The sequence below is a fragment of the Ixodes scapularis genome, unplaced genomic scaffold (genome assembly GCF_016920785.2).
Source record: "Ixodes scapularis isolate PalLabHiFi unplaced genomic scaffold, ASM1692078v2 PGA_scaffold2__306_contigs__length_199485367, whole genome shotgun sequence".
Classification (NCBI taxonomy): Eukaryota; Metazoa; Arthropoda; class Arachnida; order Ixodida; family Ixodidae; genus Ixodes; species Ixodes scapularis.
The window spans coordinates 141,648,613-141,664,542 of record NW_024609857.1 but is presented as its reverse complement, the minus strand read 5'-3'; the positions used below and the strand labels follow the sequence as shown (position 1 = coordinate 141,664,542).

The window sequence follows — 15,930 nt, the reverse complement described above, 5'->3', positions numbered from 1 at the left end:
ATAAGAGCTCAAGTCTCGTTTGCTGATCGTGTATATGTTTATGTTGTTTGTGAGGCATATATTTAAAGCAGGTGGTACCATAGCCTCCTCTATACGGAGAAAGCCTGGCACATCGACGACGGAGCCATAGGGCGCGCGGCCGCAGGAAAAAGGAGAGGAGGAGCGCGCCGAACGGTGACCAATATGGTAGCGCACAGCAGAAAGGGCAGACCTAGACAGCGAGCGCTTGGGTCATGAGCGGCCGCTCCCCGAACCACGGTTGTTTTTGTGTTTTCGTCACCGTCGTTTTCGTGCTCTGGGAGAAACGGGCGCGGCGATTCGAAACGCGCAGGGAGAAACGGGAAAGGGTGGACGTTGAGTTTCTCCTCTCCACGATAGCGACAAGAAAAGAAAGAGAAAAAAAAAAGATTGTTTCTGCGTTTGGCCGCTCGCTCTTTTGTGGCGCTAGCAGGCAAGGTTCTCTCTCGCTTATGGCCTGAATGTCCAACAGAACTGGATGTCCAACGAGCCTGAATGTCCAATCGGTCACGTGACAGGCGAGACGGAATGTACAACGAGACGAAAGATCCAATCGAGACTGAATGTCCATCGAGTCTGAATGTCCAACGAGACGAAAGGTCCAATCGAGACGGAATGTCCAACGTGCCTGAATGTCCAACGAGACGAAAGATCCAACCGAGACGGAATGTCCAACGAGCCTGAATGTCCAACGAGTCTGAATATCCAACGGATATGGAATGAACCTTGCAAAGAATTTAGAAGACATTTCTTTGTTGAACTGTAGGATTACTGATAGTTACGGCGGTGAAAAATGCGTTCGATGAAATGGGGAACCGGACATTTCGGTGCGAAGATATCGGTTCGCAATTATTTCGGTATGTGGTCGGTTTCAGCGCGGGGCTTTTCAGTACCGGGATTTTTGATGCACGGCTGTTTTGGTGTGCCGCTGAGCTTGTCCCTCTGACGTTGCCTCTGTGACGGCCCCAAAGTGAAATTAAAATTACGCTCGTGTATTTTGTACACTTCAGAAAACCCCCAAAACAATGTATTTATTGTTCGTTTTCTATATATTAATATAAAAATGATTTCTATAATTAAAAAAAACAACGTTTAAAAGGTCACACATGCTACAAGATAAAAGACCGAACTCGTTGACCATTGACAATCTGTCACGCGTTTGATTTTAGAAGGGTCATTCCTCTGGAGCGGAAACAAATGTGGGACCCACGAGAGTTTTTAGGATCATTAAAGGGACCATGAAATGACCTTTTTACTTTTTCCAGATAACTTTTACATTAAATCGTCAATGTTCACTGAATGCCGAACAGGCATCCGTTTTCGTCTCGGTTTATTAACTTCTACACAAAAAATTAATGAAATTTCGACTTTTTCTTTCTCTCCAACTGACCGCAAAACAAGCCGTGACGTACGCTGTTTCCGGAACCGGAAGTTCTCTCGGCAGTAGGAGAATGGGAGCGTTAGCGGCGACGAGTTGGGGTGCGCCGGTAGGTTTTACTGCGCTGATGTCACCGACGTATTTTCTGAATCGGCGCCTCTCATCGCCGCATCGCAGCTGAGCGAAATTCAATGAGATATGTTGCGCTACAGCGACAGCATGTGACTAGTCCCATACGCCGGTATGCCTGTTGGGAAGTGCAGCGAGTCTTCCGGTGAAGACTCCAGAAGTCAACCCAACTGTCATTGTTGGTAAAAGGCGGCCCGCGTCAGTCGTTTGCAAAGCGACATAGATGGAAACAAATTGCCGCGGCGTTTTTCGCGGCCTCGGAGATGCAGGGCCGAGCCGACGTTAAAAAAGATACGTTTGAACTACGAGTGTCAGCAAGAGTCACGTAAATACCTGTTCACACTCGGAGCGGACGCGAGCGTTTGATGGAAGTGCTGTATTCGCGCTGTTGGTAAGCGCTTCGGGACCAATCTTTTACGATTGCAACTCGATACTGACGCGACACTCGGCAAAGAAAGGTTGGACCAGCATTGCGTGTATACCTCCCACGAACTGTTATAGCTCGACAGTGACGTGCAATCTGTCAGAATAAAAATGTCATACCAATAACAAAGTGTACATACCGTGTTACGAAGGTAATCCGTACGGCGTTTATTTCAGCTCTATATCACACAAAACAAGAAGATAGAATCGACAAGAGTCCCTTTTCAACGAGTGTTCGTCAACACTGCCTCGGAAAACAAGGGGAAGAGATTGAACTCACCTCTTAATCTAAAATTGAGGTCAGCAATCAAACTATAATGCGGGAAGGGTCCACAAGGGTAGCGCGGGCATATTCCATTCAGCACGCCAGCCGGTCGTAGGCAGACGGTCTTGCGACGAAGCAACGCTGCGCCGAGTCGGAGTGCCTGCTAGGCCTATATTCTGAGCAGCTCGCTTCGTCAGAGTCGGTGGATTCGTGGCCAGCGTTCTTGTTCGTCGTGGTCTGTTTTAGGTACTTTTTTCTTGCTGCTTGAAGTCGGCACGCGCGAGAAGAACACGTAGAAAAATAAACGTTCAGTCAGTCAGAGTTTTGAGAGGAAGGAAATCAAAGAAAACAAACGTTCTACGGCCGTCGCGAACCAAGTAACTGAACTCGGCCCTGCCCTACTGCGCACGCGCAGTAGTTGCTTCGTTTACCACACGATAGATGGCGTTTGGCTCTCAGCATTATCAAATTTGCCAATTTTCGCCACACATCTCTAATTATGCTACAAAATGTGGATCTGAATATTATTTAACAAAACTTTTAGGAAACATTCGCCGGCTATTTATTGTTTACGATCGCGGTGCTGGTGAGGTAGGCTCTTACCCAATAGGCGACGTGGATTCGGCTGACGTGCCCCGTTTCCGCGGATGCATCGTAGTGAAAAGGCGAAGGAAAGAAGGCGCAAAAGAGTCCAGTTTTCTTTTAAAAGTTCTATAGCAAATAATTTTTTTTGGCTCCCTATTTTTGTGTTTTTGTGTTTCTTTTCACACCTTTTACGACGTGCGGTGGATGAAATTCGATTTTAAAATCATTTCATGGTCCCTTATCCTCAACCACAGTTTTTTCTGTATTGTACGAGTTGCTGTATTTTTCTTATTCATGACCCTAGTCCCGCAAAGATGATGTCCCTCGTATGGGAAAAAACCGCCTGATTGAATTTTTAGTATTATCATTATTGTTATGTGAAGTCGGTGTAGTATGTGTAATTACACTAAATTGTAGTTTTTGTTTTCTTCTTTTTTTACAAAACGAACGTGAACGTTTTAGACATTTCTGATTGGACTTCTTGGTCCCCAGAAACAAAATTTCGATCCTCATATTAAAATCAGTGATAGAATACAACGTTCCTTCCATTAAGCCTTTGTGCAGGTAATGTCCTCAAGCGGTGAGCTTTTGTTCGGTGATTGTCCGGAGGATTCGGCACAGTGACGCTTATCGCGACGACTAGTTTCGCATGTTTCGGCCACCAAAGCGATTGCTGTCGCAATGAACCATGTATTAAGCAACACGTAGGCAATATTAATAAGTAATACAATACTTTTTAGAATTGGCTTCCGTCATTTCTGCCTTTTCTGGTCACGTGGCATGCAGCAATCGCACCGATACGCGCCCAGGTAGCATATTCAATCAATCAATCAATCAATCAATCCTTTATTTCACATCAGAAACTGATGTAGGCTGCAGGGGCAAAAAGTCAAAAGGCAGCGATCGGATTTCAACTTGTTCTAACTCTGTCACAGAGCCGCTGCAACAGCGCGACCGTGATTTATTCATATGCGCACATTACAAGTGCACATATGACCACGGTATCAGAAAGTCAGCCCCTCGCTCGGTCTTCCCAAATTCAATAATGCTAGAGTTGCGAGTGAACATATTCACGAAGAACCCGACTTTTATGATTTTGAATAACCCGGGTATACGATTCACTATCGAACCCTTGCCAATTCTTAGAGCTGCATTTGTCATCCTCTCTCTTCTTTTTTTTTTTTTTTGAAAGGTCTTATTGTTGACCCCCACTGTCACCGGCAATCTACAGACCCAACCCTAATCAATTCTTTTCAACAGTTCGACAAACGGGCACTTTCGCCCCATTCTTCATTCTGCGAATCCACCATTCCATTTAGCGCTCTCTGGGCGGCACCATTTTGTTCGACCGCAGCGCCCTCTCCACGCATCCGGGAAGTTCAGCGGGTTCGGCGGGGTAAAACGAGAGAGAGGGCACGCGCCCGACTCCGCTAGCAAACGACAAACCGGGAGGTTGCCGTTCTCCATCTTCGGGCTGTATCGGCGGGCACTACCGAACATCGAACTCTCGCTCGTGGCTGCCGTTGTGAAGTGGTTCTGTTCTTAGAATATTTTTGGAATCTTTGGGCTGTATCGGCGGGCTCTACCGAACATTGAACTCTCGCTCGTGGCTGCCGTTGTGAAGTGGTTCTGTTCTTAGAATAGTTTTAGAATCTTTGGGCTGTATCGGCGGGCTCTACCGAACATTGAACTCTCGCTCGTGGCTGCCGTTGTGAAGTGGTTCGCGTTCTTAGAATAGTTGTGGCTACTCCAAAATCAGCCCATAGCTCTCTGTTGTTCTATTTTGCTTAATGATCAACTAGCATATATTTTTTCCGTTACTTAAATAGCAGTTGAGTCAGCCGGCAGTACTACCCTCAACTACTGCTTGTATTGCGGCAGGAGAGCACGTTTTATTTATTATTTCAGACTTCCACTCATGGTCGCTAAAGGCCTACACCAGTACGAACTTTTGTATAGTAAAAAAGGTACAGCAACCGGATTTACTTTTCGCGAAAGAGGCCGGCCAGTCTGACACAGTTTTTCCTTCTTTTTTTTTTATTTGCACGCAGGTAACAGCGCAATTGGACCCTGTGAGTCTTTTTATCTAGCATAATATTACACGACAACTGGCATACCAAAATCTGCGCATCTGCGCTTGAAGGTTCCAAAATGACGCGATTTTAAACTGAGTTTGCTCGCCAGCCGGACGCTAGCTACAGCCCACTCGGCGGAGCGGACGAGACCCTACTGAAAAAACCGATATGAATTTTCTTACTGGTTTTATTATCGGGTTTCAATATGGTTTATCGAACCAGGGATCATATCGGTGAGTCTTACCGGGATGGAATCTGGGAATTGAACCATGCCTGACCCAGTATATATTGCAACCCGTAAACGAACCGGTAAGTTCCAAATCGGGAAATGAACCCGGTTCATTGCCGATCGGGATACACCGGTTCATTTCAAATCGGCAATCAACTAGCTGGGAATGAATTTTGAATTCAACCAGTTTGTTTCACATCCGATAACCATGTTGGTGTAAAAGTCTTGGGTGTGACAACACATTCTGTGGGTCTGAGAAGTCAAACGCTGAGAAAATAAAGTGCCATATACATTTTCGGAAAAAAGATCAAACCAGGACGTTTATTTAAACTGCTGGGTCCTCCACCGGCAGAGTTTCTGCCCCTGCCTTCGGCTTTGGCTTGCGGGGTTCCCTCTCCGGCCTGTTTTTTTCACTAAAAAAGTTTGACAATATAGTCTTCAGTTTGTCCAGGCGGTCCCCATAGAGTTATTACAATAAACGCTAGAGGCTCAGCTGGCGCTAGTGTGCTGTTGCAAATTGAAGCAGACAGGAAGCAGTCAGAAATTGACTTCCGGTAATGCATTTCTATGGGAAAAAGCGAGTGCATTTTCTCTCTGCGCTCGATTATAAGAGCAAATATCACGAATAATTTGTACGTACTAGGCACATTGGAACATTTCCCAGACACGCGGACGAAATAATTGGTCAGTTACAGCATTTTTATTTAAAATTCTCGGCATTAAAAACGGTGTTAAAACCGCTTCGTACGTGTATTTATGTGCACTGTCGGACACTGTTAGCGCGAACACGGCGTCGACGCTTTCCAGCATGGGGGATAAACGTGCCAAACGAACGTACGGCATGTGGAAAACCAAGAGAGACGGCAAGAACTACGCAGTAACACTGGGTAAGTAACTCCTTGTGCTTGCAGACGATCAAAATAAGTTGAAAGTCACAGTCCGATTTGCAATAAATAAGTACTGCTTTATTCTTTCTGCTCATGAATATATGTGAACATGCTTGTTCTGTGTTCAAATCATCACCCGCACGCTCCAAATCTTTGCAAATAGGGGGAAGCCAGAGGACAGGTGCGCGATAAAAACTGCCCTACATAGGAAATAATAAGAAAACACGCCTTTCGTAGCCCACGTACTTTATTCTTTACGTTTTGAACGTTTTTTTTTTAACCGCTCGTAAAGATGCACGACGGGGTCATTTTCATATAGTGAGATGCTGGCGAACCTTGAACACACTCTACATTCCTTTCGATCGTTATTTTGCTTAGAATCGTCGCTCGTTTCTACATACCTGCCATGGAACAGAGGTTTGGGCCTGAAATATAGCGAAGTTTATCATCGTTCAGTGGTAAAGGAAAAATGCTGTAACTAAAGCAATTACGCTTTCACAATATTAATAAAGGTACATACTACCCGGTACAACCGAAATAACAAAAGTTATTAATGTTATTTTCCGGCGACGAGAAAATATTCACGCGCGTTTTCCCATAGGAATACACGAGAAGACTGGAAAAGTAGACTGCATGCTGTCTGCTTCAATTTGCAACCGGAAGTCCCATAGACACTAGCGCCAGCTGAGCCTCTAGCGTTTATTGTAATAACTCTATGGCGGTCCCCATCGGCCACGGCTGTTTTTCTTCCTCTGATGTAATTGGTCAAGCCAACTGCAAAAGCACAAGAAATGTATAGCTGGAGACAATTAGAAGTTGTTAAAGTTTCCTACAAACAATGGGAAAAGAAGTCATACAGACAAATATGAGCAGTGTAATATGGTTATGTGTGCCCAGCTGCAACCTTTTAGGTCCATGAAGAGTCAAATATCACAGAGAGGGTTTGACCACTATTGCAGATTTACCGTATTTATTTGAATCTAGGCCGAAAGTTTTTTTTAAATACCGATACATCAAACTCTAGGGACGGCTTAGATTCGAGGATTTTGAAACACGCACCAATTTCCAAATAAAATTGAAGAAAGTGGCGTGCAGCTAGCGCCACCTAGAAAAGAAAGTATTTTAGCCATTACCAGCCGAGCCAGTAGCCACTTAAGTACACAGGCAGTGCCGCCATTTTGACCTGCGTTGATAGTGGCCTGTGTGCGGCGTGGCATTTTCTTTTATCAACAGCGCAATGGCACCAAACAGGCAGTGCCATTATAGTTCCGCCTTTAAAAGAAAAGTTGTCATCGAACGTTCAAGCCGGGCGGGACTTCAGCGTGGATGAAAAAAATGTCCATCGTTGGAAGAGGCAACGGGAGAGGATATTTGCGTGCGCCGCAACGAGGATGGCGGGCTGGCTAGCTGCAGCGTGGGACGACATCCCTGGAACTTTAATCGTGCTCTCCTTCAAAAAGTGCAGCATATCAAATGCGCTTGATGGTACTGAGGATAGCGCACTGTTTAAAGATGACAGTGACAAACAAGTCAGCGACTAGGCTAGCAGCGATGATGACTCAGAATGAGCACGGTATCTTTATGTTCAATAAATATCTTTTTGTCAATGCCGTCCTCGCCTTTTCATTTGGCCTACATTCGAGATAAGTTTTTTTTTTTTTTTTTTTTCTGGCTTCGGATTTTTTGTGGTCGGCTTAGAATCGGGGCCGGCCTAGGTTCAAATAAGAACGGTACAATCATTGACAGTGGGTTGATTTGTACATAAATACAGCAACCCTACAGCTGGGTTCTTTGCAGTAATACTTGTGTGGTAAATGCTTTAATTCAATGCCTAGCTATTTGCAGCTAAGCTCTCTAGACTGAATGGACACTTTAGTTGCACGACCTAAACCTGCAAATGAACAGCAGTTCAATATTTAGACCATAATTCTAAAAAATGTGTATGCAAATTCTACACTACCAGGTCGACCTCTGCACGGTAAAACGCCGAAATCTGCAATTCGCTAATGCACATCCTAAACAATTGAGCATCCTGCTTTATGCCTATAGTATCATTCATCTTGAAATGTTGACCCTAGGAAGCAAGCATAAATAAAACCAACACCCACCCTTCACGGCTTCAACCTTTGTAGGAGTGAGGGGCTTCCTCTTCTCGGCACCCTTCTTGAGGTTTCGACGGGACGGTTGTCCCGTCACACTTCTGTTTATCATCTCCTCGTTTGTGTACAACTGGCGAAGTAGAAGCCCACAAAACCGCGAGTCGGTTGGGGCATGTTTCTTGGCCGACATAAATTTGTGATCTGGGACGAATATCCCATGGCCCAGGTAACGCTGCAAGTAACCAGAACAGTATTTCAAGTAGTAAGTTATCTACTAACGCAAACAAATATCCCCACGATTTATGTCCACAGTTTTTCCTACTAATGCGCACGGCTGCGCCATCTGCCGGAGGTTAGCTTGGTGTTAGGGACACGGAAAAGCGCATGTGCATCCTACCATGCTTGCAGACATGCGTGTTCTTCGCATCTTATGTGAAGAAAATTTACTTAGAGTCAGTGCTTCGGCGGCAGCTGTGAAGAGCCTCTGCTACGGGTGCCGCGACTGGAGATCACAGCATCCGTAGGATCGCTTAGTCAACAGCTTATGACCTGTAGCTCTATAGATATATATCAGAAAGTGCGCCCTATAATCGCAATATGAAAAGAAACATGAAATCAACACATTTGGAAATGAAACTCGCTTTTTGTCTACGACATTCTGAATGCATTAGTAGGTAGCGCAATCAAGTGCCCAGACTTCTATGGATATGTTCCCTCCAATTTCCGAAAGGCAATCACGTTTTTACTCTCCCGCCTTTATTCTTGAACACAACGTTCGCACTTGACATCACTGAACGGGCACTAATCTTCTACCAACAGCCACTGTGAATAAGCTGGCTTGCCGGGAGAGGTATTGCTGTTCAGAGCTCGCGATAACTCAGTTTCAAACTAATAGCATGCATCAACATGCAGCAAGAAATGCAACAAATGAATTTAAGCTTAGTTTGTTCTAAAGTTGAGCATTTCTGCTAGGCTTTATGAGCCTCAAAGCCACAAGCGCCAGCTCTAGTTGCAGCATCCATGGCAGATGCCCATCACTGTGGCTTCCGAAGCGGCCCCTCACGTAAAATTCTAGGGTATGCACGATGTCACAGTGGAGCGGAAGAACACGCATGCTTGAAAGAATAGAAGGACGCACACGCGCTCCTCCGTGGTCTCAAAACCATGCAAGTGGCGCAGTGATGTGCTTTAGTTGCCACTCGCGCGTCCCAAGAATTTTTGTTTCCGATAGTACATAAAGATGTCCGATGAGTGCAAACCTGAGACCAGCTCCATGTGGCTATGAAGAAAAAAAACTGTTGATGCCCTCTTCTATATGTCAGACAGGTTATGCTATTCACACATTCATCTAAAAACACCAAAGTACACTGTTTGTATATAGCTCAGTACCATTTATGAAACATGTGAATAGCCTCACCTGGTCACCTACTACATCCAGAGGTGCAGGTCCAGCACTGTTGGCAGCATCCACTGCAGGATCCACAGCAGGATCCACAGCAGGATCCCCAGCAAGATACTCAGCAAGATGCTCAGCAGGACCCCCAGGAAGGTCCTCAGCAGCATCTAAGATCAAATATAATGCATTTTATTACATGCAAGAAAAGGGAGAGTTGTACAGTTCAATCTCATTAATTCAAACTTGCAGATAATTCAGTCAAACATGCAGGTCCCACCCTATGCGTCTCTATGGGAGGAAACTCGCAGCAATTCAATCTCTGCTTTATTAAAAAAAAAATGTTTGGTCCCCCTCAAGTTGATTAACGAGATTCGACTGTACTATGTATCTGAAAGGGAGAAAGCTCCAGGCAATTCAAACGAATAAAAATGTGCAAAGGTTAATTTGAACGATGATGCCGCAAGCGTATACTTGGTATCCTGTCTCTCGTTGAGGATCAAACGCCCCAAAGTAAGTTCAGCGTACATGAAATAACTAAAAAAAAAAATCGGCAAAGAGCAATACCCTTTGACACGAGTAAATATGTGTGAGAGTATGAAACCAATGCCAAAATGGCGAACATAAATAAATCTGATCACGATGACAGTTGTACTAACCACCTTACACCGAGTATTTCTTTCATTTTTCATTTCAGTTTTGCTTCTCGATTTCAACTGTAACATGCAGCTATCTATGAAGACCTATTTTTTAGGGGAGAAGTGTATGTTCGAGTCGTGAAAATACAGGCAAATACCGCTAATGCGGCCGGCATCACATCTTCCCTGTGCCACGGGAAACTTGGTCATTGTGTGGCGCATGGTAAAAAAAGCTGCATAATTTACAGCTTCTCTGATTTAGTGGTGTCGCATGCACGCTTTTTGCAGCGCGTTACTTTCGTCCGTTGTGGCAAGTCGGGGGAACTATGCGGCAAAGGATCTTGGTACCAAGGCAAAATTCCTAAAGAAAGTGGAAAGCTACCATCACGTTTCTGTATAGTGCCATGTTGACGTTGCTATTAGACACCCGTATACACTGCGGCCGTCAATTGCTAACACGGTAGCACGATGGTGTAGCCGGAAAGCGCTTAGTGATGCAGCTTTGCTTTCTCTCCACGTCTCCTGGGTGAAAGTTATGCTTTACTAGCCGTGCAGTTATTACAGTCTGCAAACTTTTTTCTTAGTATCGCGCATGCGTGATGTACGGCAACGCCCAACATAATATCAAATCTTGAAAGCTGTTGCCGTGCACTCATTCACAACACGTGACATGTTAGCACCTCATTAAAAAAGACTACTGTCAGTTTGAACAAATATTCGGTTCCCCTCTTGTTCAAATTAACGAGATTCAACTGTACTGTGAATCAAGAAACATACTGGACATTTTCTGATCACACCCATAAACTCAGCATAAGGGGGTTTCATCCACTCGTCAATCGTCAACCTACACAAATGTGAGTTCCAGGAAAGCACTAGAAAGACAATTCTCACGCATGTTGATTAAGATGACGCGATACACTAAAACATTGTTAATTTGGGTCTCACAGGACCGGCAAAAATGTCAGAATTACCAAAGTGTTGAAATATCTAATGGACAAAAAAGAGACGCAGAAATGGTCTATCTATTCATGAAGAACCCTGTTATGGCCGCTTGCGTTGCGTAAAAAATATGTGCAACGACGACAACTTTTTTTTTTTTTAACTCAACGAAGTGTTGCATTGCGCTGCGCACTGTCGGGCGCATTAAAGCAAAACTCTTAGTACGAGAGCCTCCGCAACCTTCTTGACGGTGCGATGCTTTGGCAGCTCCTCGCACAGGCCTTTTTCTGGGTGCCAGCATCGCCGCAAAGGCAGACATGATGAGACATACAACAGTGTACAGATCATACCCAAAACAGAGTTCACCTCAGACAAAAGCAGACCCGAAACCAAGCATGCCATAGAAAAAAAATGGAAATAGCAGAAGAGCTCAACTGCACACCACAGACACTACGGATGAGGGCGAAAATGGCGTGAAGAACCGAAGCACTTCCACCGCTACCAGCTACTGTCGCTGCTACCACTACCCATCTGTAGAGGATGACCATCGCAGTGCATGCTCTGCAGTGTGGCCGTGCGGCAGTGTGTGGCGCCATCTGCATTTCAACACCCGGCAGTGCAAGCTGCGTCAGAACGCCTACTAGCCAGGCTCTCCCCACTGACGGTGGCCATTGGTGCCTACCGGAGCTTTGAGTTCCTCCGGGCAATAGAAAAGAGGGCTTGCATTCTCACCTCGCCGCTCACTGCAACCCGTCGTGCCGAAGAGAAGGCCGCTCGCAGCTTCTGCTTGGCTTGGCCTGACAAGAAGCTGTGGCTCGTTGCATCTCTCGTGAGCGGCTGAAGAAGACCCCCCAGCACCGCTCACAGCTCCTGCAATGCACATTTTGCACCGTTCATGCACTGCGAAATTGCAATGGATTTTGAGGCTAGTCTGAATTATCCGATGCATGCCGTCTGCCTTCGAATTAGTGAGCGTTTGGCACCATATGTTAATGCGTATGTTTGCCGGGACCGTGTTGGCAGTCTGAATTAACCTAATTAACAGGCGTGGAATTATCGAGGTTCTACTGTAGAGTTCATGCAACCCTTAGATTTTGCCCTAAGATTGCCAGAAATGTTGTAAAAAATCCGGAAATATGAAAACTGTATGTCTTTGCAGTTTTTCAGGTAATAATAAATGAAAATTACCTAGAGAAGGTGACAGAAACGTGATTACACCCACTAGAGGTGTCTCCTACCTTAATTTTAAGACAATGATAGTATGATGTCATAATCTCGAGACTGCAATGTCATGCCACATGGTCTGCAGAGACTTGACAACAGCTACTAAATAGATGTGTGTTCTATTGAATAAACTTTGCTCACTGTTTGGCTTCCAATCTGCAGGTTATCACAGACAGGAAGGCTAAACAGCTTTAATTTCCGCTTCTTTGTGTAAATAAACTTTGCAGTTTTATAATTTCGCAGAAGATATGGCGACCCCATCCCATCAAAAGACAAATTGGATGTTCATGTTTATGCAGCGTAAGCTCGGTCTGCCAGGATGAGGCGACACTGGTTCATTGTCACTAGCCTGGGATCTTTAATGTGCCCCAAACAGTAGTGGTATACTTGACCGCACGACAGAACGATGCTCATCCAGATTAAAACAAGCAGGGATTGAACCCAGGATCCTGGGTGTGCGCTTTAGCCCGCTCGGTCACCAATTCTCTCCCATCCCATCATGTCGCACTCCTCAAGCTTCATATGCAGCTTGAGGAAGCAGTGCTATCTATAAGTTAAAGGCTAAACAGTATTGTGGGTTAATTTACCCTTTTTAAAGTCTCCAATACTTTCGGAGCAAAATTTAAGGATTACATTAAAAAATTACATTGTCACAATGAACATACAAAAGAACCGTCTCCCTAGTGCTTTCCTGGAATTGAGGTTTGTGCAAGGAAATTTGCCCCGGTGAATAATAAGCTGGAGAATGTGCATAAAATGAACGAAAGTTTACTGTAGCAACTGCAACCATGGTTGTAGAGGTTAGAACTGCATTCAAATGTAAGCTATCACTAAAGCGTTTTTTTATTGTATCGAACACATTCCTCTTGTGATCACAAAAGCAAGGTTCATGATAAGTTGTAAAATACTGAACAAGTAACAATTTAAATTGAGAGAATAAATGACCTTTTGATCCAATTCAAAAGTTGATAAAATGCAGGGGACTATGCTTTTAAGTAGTATTATTCTGTTCCAACTTTAGCATGCATAAAAGTTCAGTTCACACTACAGTACAACATCCTTGATATGTTTTTTAGGGAACCTCGTAAATGAAGGCGTGATACGAGAAAATGTAACAGTGAATAATGCTCTTTGGCAGAGGGGGTCAGTTATTTGAGACAGAAAGCAATTACCAATTTTTCTTCATGTGAACATGCATTGCTAGGAAATTAATACATATACCCCTATGGAAGATTAATGGGACTGCCATTCGTGGAAGCAACAGCGGGGAAAACTTATCAACTGGGAACATACCAACGAGGTTCAGCTAGCTGTATATTCATCATCTTGTTATAGACGCTTTACACACGTGCCAGATTACAGCCGCCATTGCTGACCTTCTCTTGTCTTACTGAGATGTCGAGCCACTGAGGCGGGTGTTGACGAGTTTCCACAAAGGTCAATGCTGGGGAGGACATTATAGAATCTAAGATGGCAAATACCTGGTCTGTTGTGGTAATGACCAAGTGAAGTGAACGGAATAAGAGGAAACAAAAACTGAAGGTCGGTTATGGCGGCGCCCACGCACAACCGCTGTAAAGCGTCTATAGTTGTGCAGACATGCAGTGCATTCTTGTTTGGACGTACCAGCCACAGGACCGACGGCTACATCCTCTGGCACGTCATCACCTCTCCCCGTGCCACAAGAGGTGTTGCCCGAGCAGGCCAGCGGTGGTGCCATCTGTGATGCTGGGTCTGGTGCCTCTGATAGTAAAATATATATATAGTGCCATAGAGCTGGTCATTCATCACGTGGAAGTTGCCTGGGGGAGTACTGTTAAAGTAAACTTCTCTTAATTTGACCGCACTGGGAACCAGAAATCTGTTAGAATTATCTAGATCAGGGGTTCTCAAACTTTTTGGTCTCACGGAACCCCAGGAAGTCTCAAAAACTGCCGCGGAACCCCCCCCCCCCCCCCCCTCTATATTTGCCGAACGAGAAGCAACAGATGCACAATTGTAGGCAATTTTGCTTCTGTTGCTTCCCATATATCCCCACCATATCAATCGCGATGTCAGTGCAAAGTGAGGTGAAGGCGCTTTGCACGATCCTGCCGCGCAGCCTGCGGTGGGGGGGGGGGGGGGGGGGGGAGAGGGGGGGGGGGTTGCAATTTGGGTGTTCGCGGAACCCATGAGACCAGCTCGTGGAACCCCTGTATTCCCCGAAACCCAGTTGAAGAACCCCTGATCTAAATGATTGACATAAAAGGGTGGTAAAATAAGTCAAGTGAAGCTATATTTTATAGCCCACAGATGTCTGATCGTTTGCTGCCAAACATGCACCTGAAACCCTGCACCGGAGCATGTTTCAAATGTGAAAAAAAATAAGCAAAGAAATTTGTACTTAAGCATTACTCCAACTCTACGCAGCTAGAGTTCGCTGACCAAAGTCCGCAACCTTGGTCTCAAGTTTAGGGCGTACTACTGCACTCCGTTCACGGGGTGAGGTTTTCTTTGCGTTGCTGCACATCGCAAGGCTCTGTTTTGGGCCCCTGCTTTTACCGTACACTTTTCACCTCTTTACATCAAACCAAGCTTCCATTGCACACCAATATTGCTAAGAAACCTGCACATGCGACCTTATATTTTCTGGAAAGTTAGGTGATCTGCTGCTGACTTCCAATCATCTTTGCTCTAGAAACCGAAATAGTTGAAGCAGCAGAAGCAGCCTTAGCAAACTGGAAACAAAATGGTGGTGTCAGTTACCCACTGCTAGGAGACTGTCATAGTTTTCAAGCGTGAGCTTTATAGGGTGAACCAATCTCAAGAGACTCGCAGACGTGAATCATGCAAGCAGAGCTGACAAGGAGGAGCCACGTCTAACCACCACCGACCACTCCGAAAATTCAAACGCTTGCTCTGTCAGCAATGTTTTCAGATTAAGAGAATTCACTACACAGCTTTCTTTGGGAGGTTATACAGTAGTACTTTAGCACACATCAGTGTGTTCGATAAAATGACTTTGTGGCTACTATTGTCTGCTTGAAAATGCTTTCAGGCTTGAAAATGCTATCGCTCAGTTATACAGTAGTACTTTGGCACACATCAGTGTTTGATAAAAAGACTTTGTGGCTACTATTGTCTGCTTGAAAATGCTATCAGGCTTGGAAATGCTATCGCTCGCACCTTTGCCACCCTTGCTGCGTTAACCAAAACTTTTAAGGGCTATGTGCAAAAGCAGTGTAGCAGAAAAGCACTTAGAGATCTTTATGCTCCAATGTTTTTTCCCAGAAAGCTATATAAAATATTCACAATATAAATCTACCTTGAACAGGCGGGGCCACGAGAGGGGGCACTTCAGACGCTTTTGAAGTGGATGCTGCAGGCATAGTAGTGGGCAGCTTCCTTGTGGCCCTTGCAGGTGACGAAGGCAGCTTTGTGCTGTTAGCTGTTGCCTCTGTACAACAAAAATACAAAACGAGGAGAAATAAGAAGACTGTGAACAACATTATTCTAATACCGGGAATCTCACCAATCTTCAGCAGTAAGGCATTTGTCAGGCGACGGTTTGTGTGCTCCGACCGCTCGAGCTTCTCTTCCAAACGCCTGATTGTTCTTTTGGCTCGCCGGAGTTCACTCTTTAGACACAGCTCGTCGTCACCACTTGAG

General features: G+C 45.0%; 1 protein-coding gene across 1 annotated transcript; it reads right to left on the bottom strand.

Annotated features, from left to right (window-relative positions):
* Positions 1–5,427: 5,427 nt before the first annotated feature.
* Positions 5,428–14,002, bottom strand: LOC121836614. Its single transcript, XM_042291568.1, has 5 exons — positions 13,909–14,002; positions 9,506–9,651; positions 8,098–8,320; positions 6,719–6,763; positions 5,428–5,564 (listed from the first exon to the last, which is right to left on the bottom strand). The coding sequence occupies exons 1-5, from the start codon at positions 14,000–14,002 to the stop codon at positions 5,428–5,430; spliced, it is 645 nt and encodes a 214-aa protein (XP_042147502.1).
* Positions 14,003–15,930: the final 1,928 nt, after the last annotated feature.

Coding starts and splice junctions, on each gene's coding strand:
- LOC121836614 (XM_042291568.1), bottom strand. CDS start 14,002: ATGGCACCACCGCTGGCCTGCTCGGGCAACACCTCTTGTGGCACGGGG. Junction 9,652..13,908: donor AGCCGTCGGTCCTGTGGCTG/GTACGTCCAAAC, acceptor ATTTGATCTTAG/ATGCTGCTGAGGACCTTCCT. Junction 6,764..8,097: donor AAAGGTTGAAGCCGTGAAGG/GTGGGTGTTGGT, acceptor GTGCTTTTGCAG/TTGGCTTGACCAATTACATC.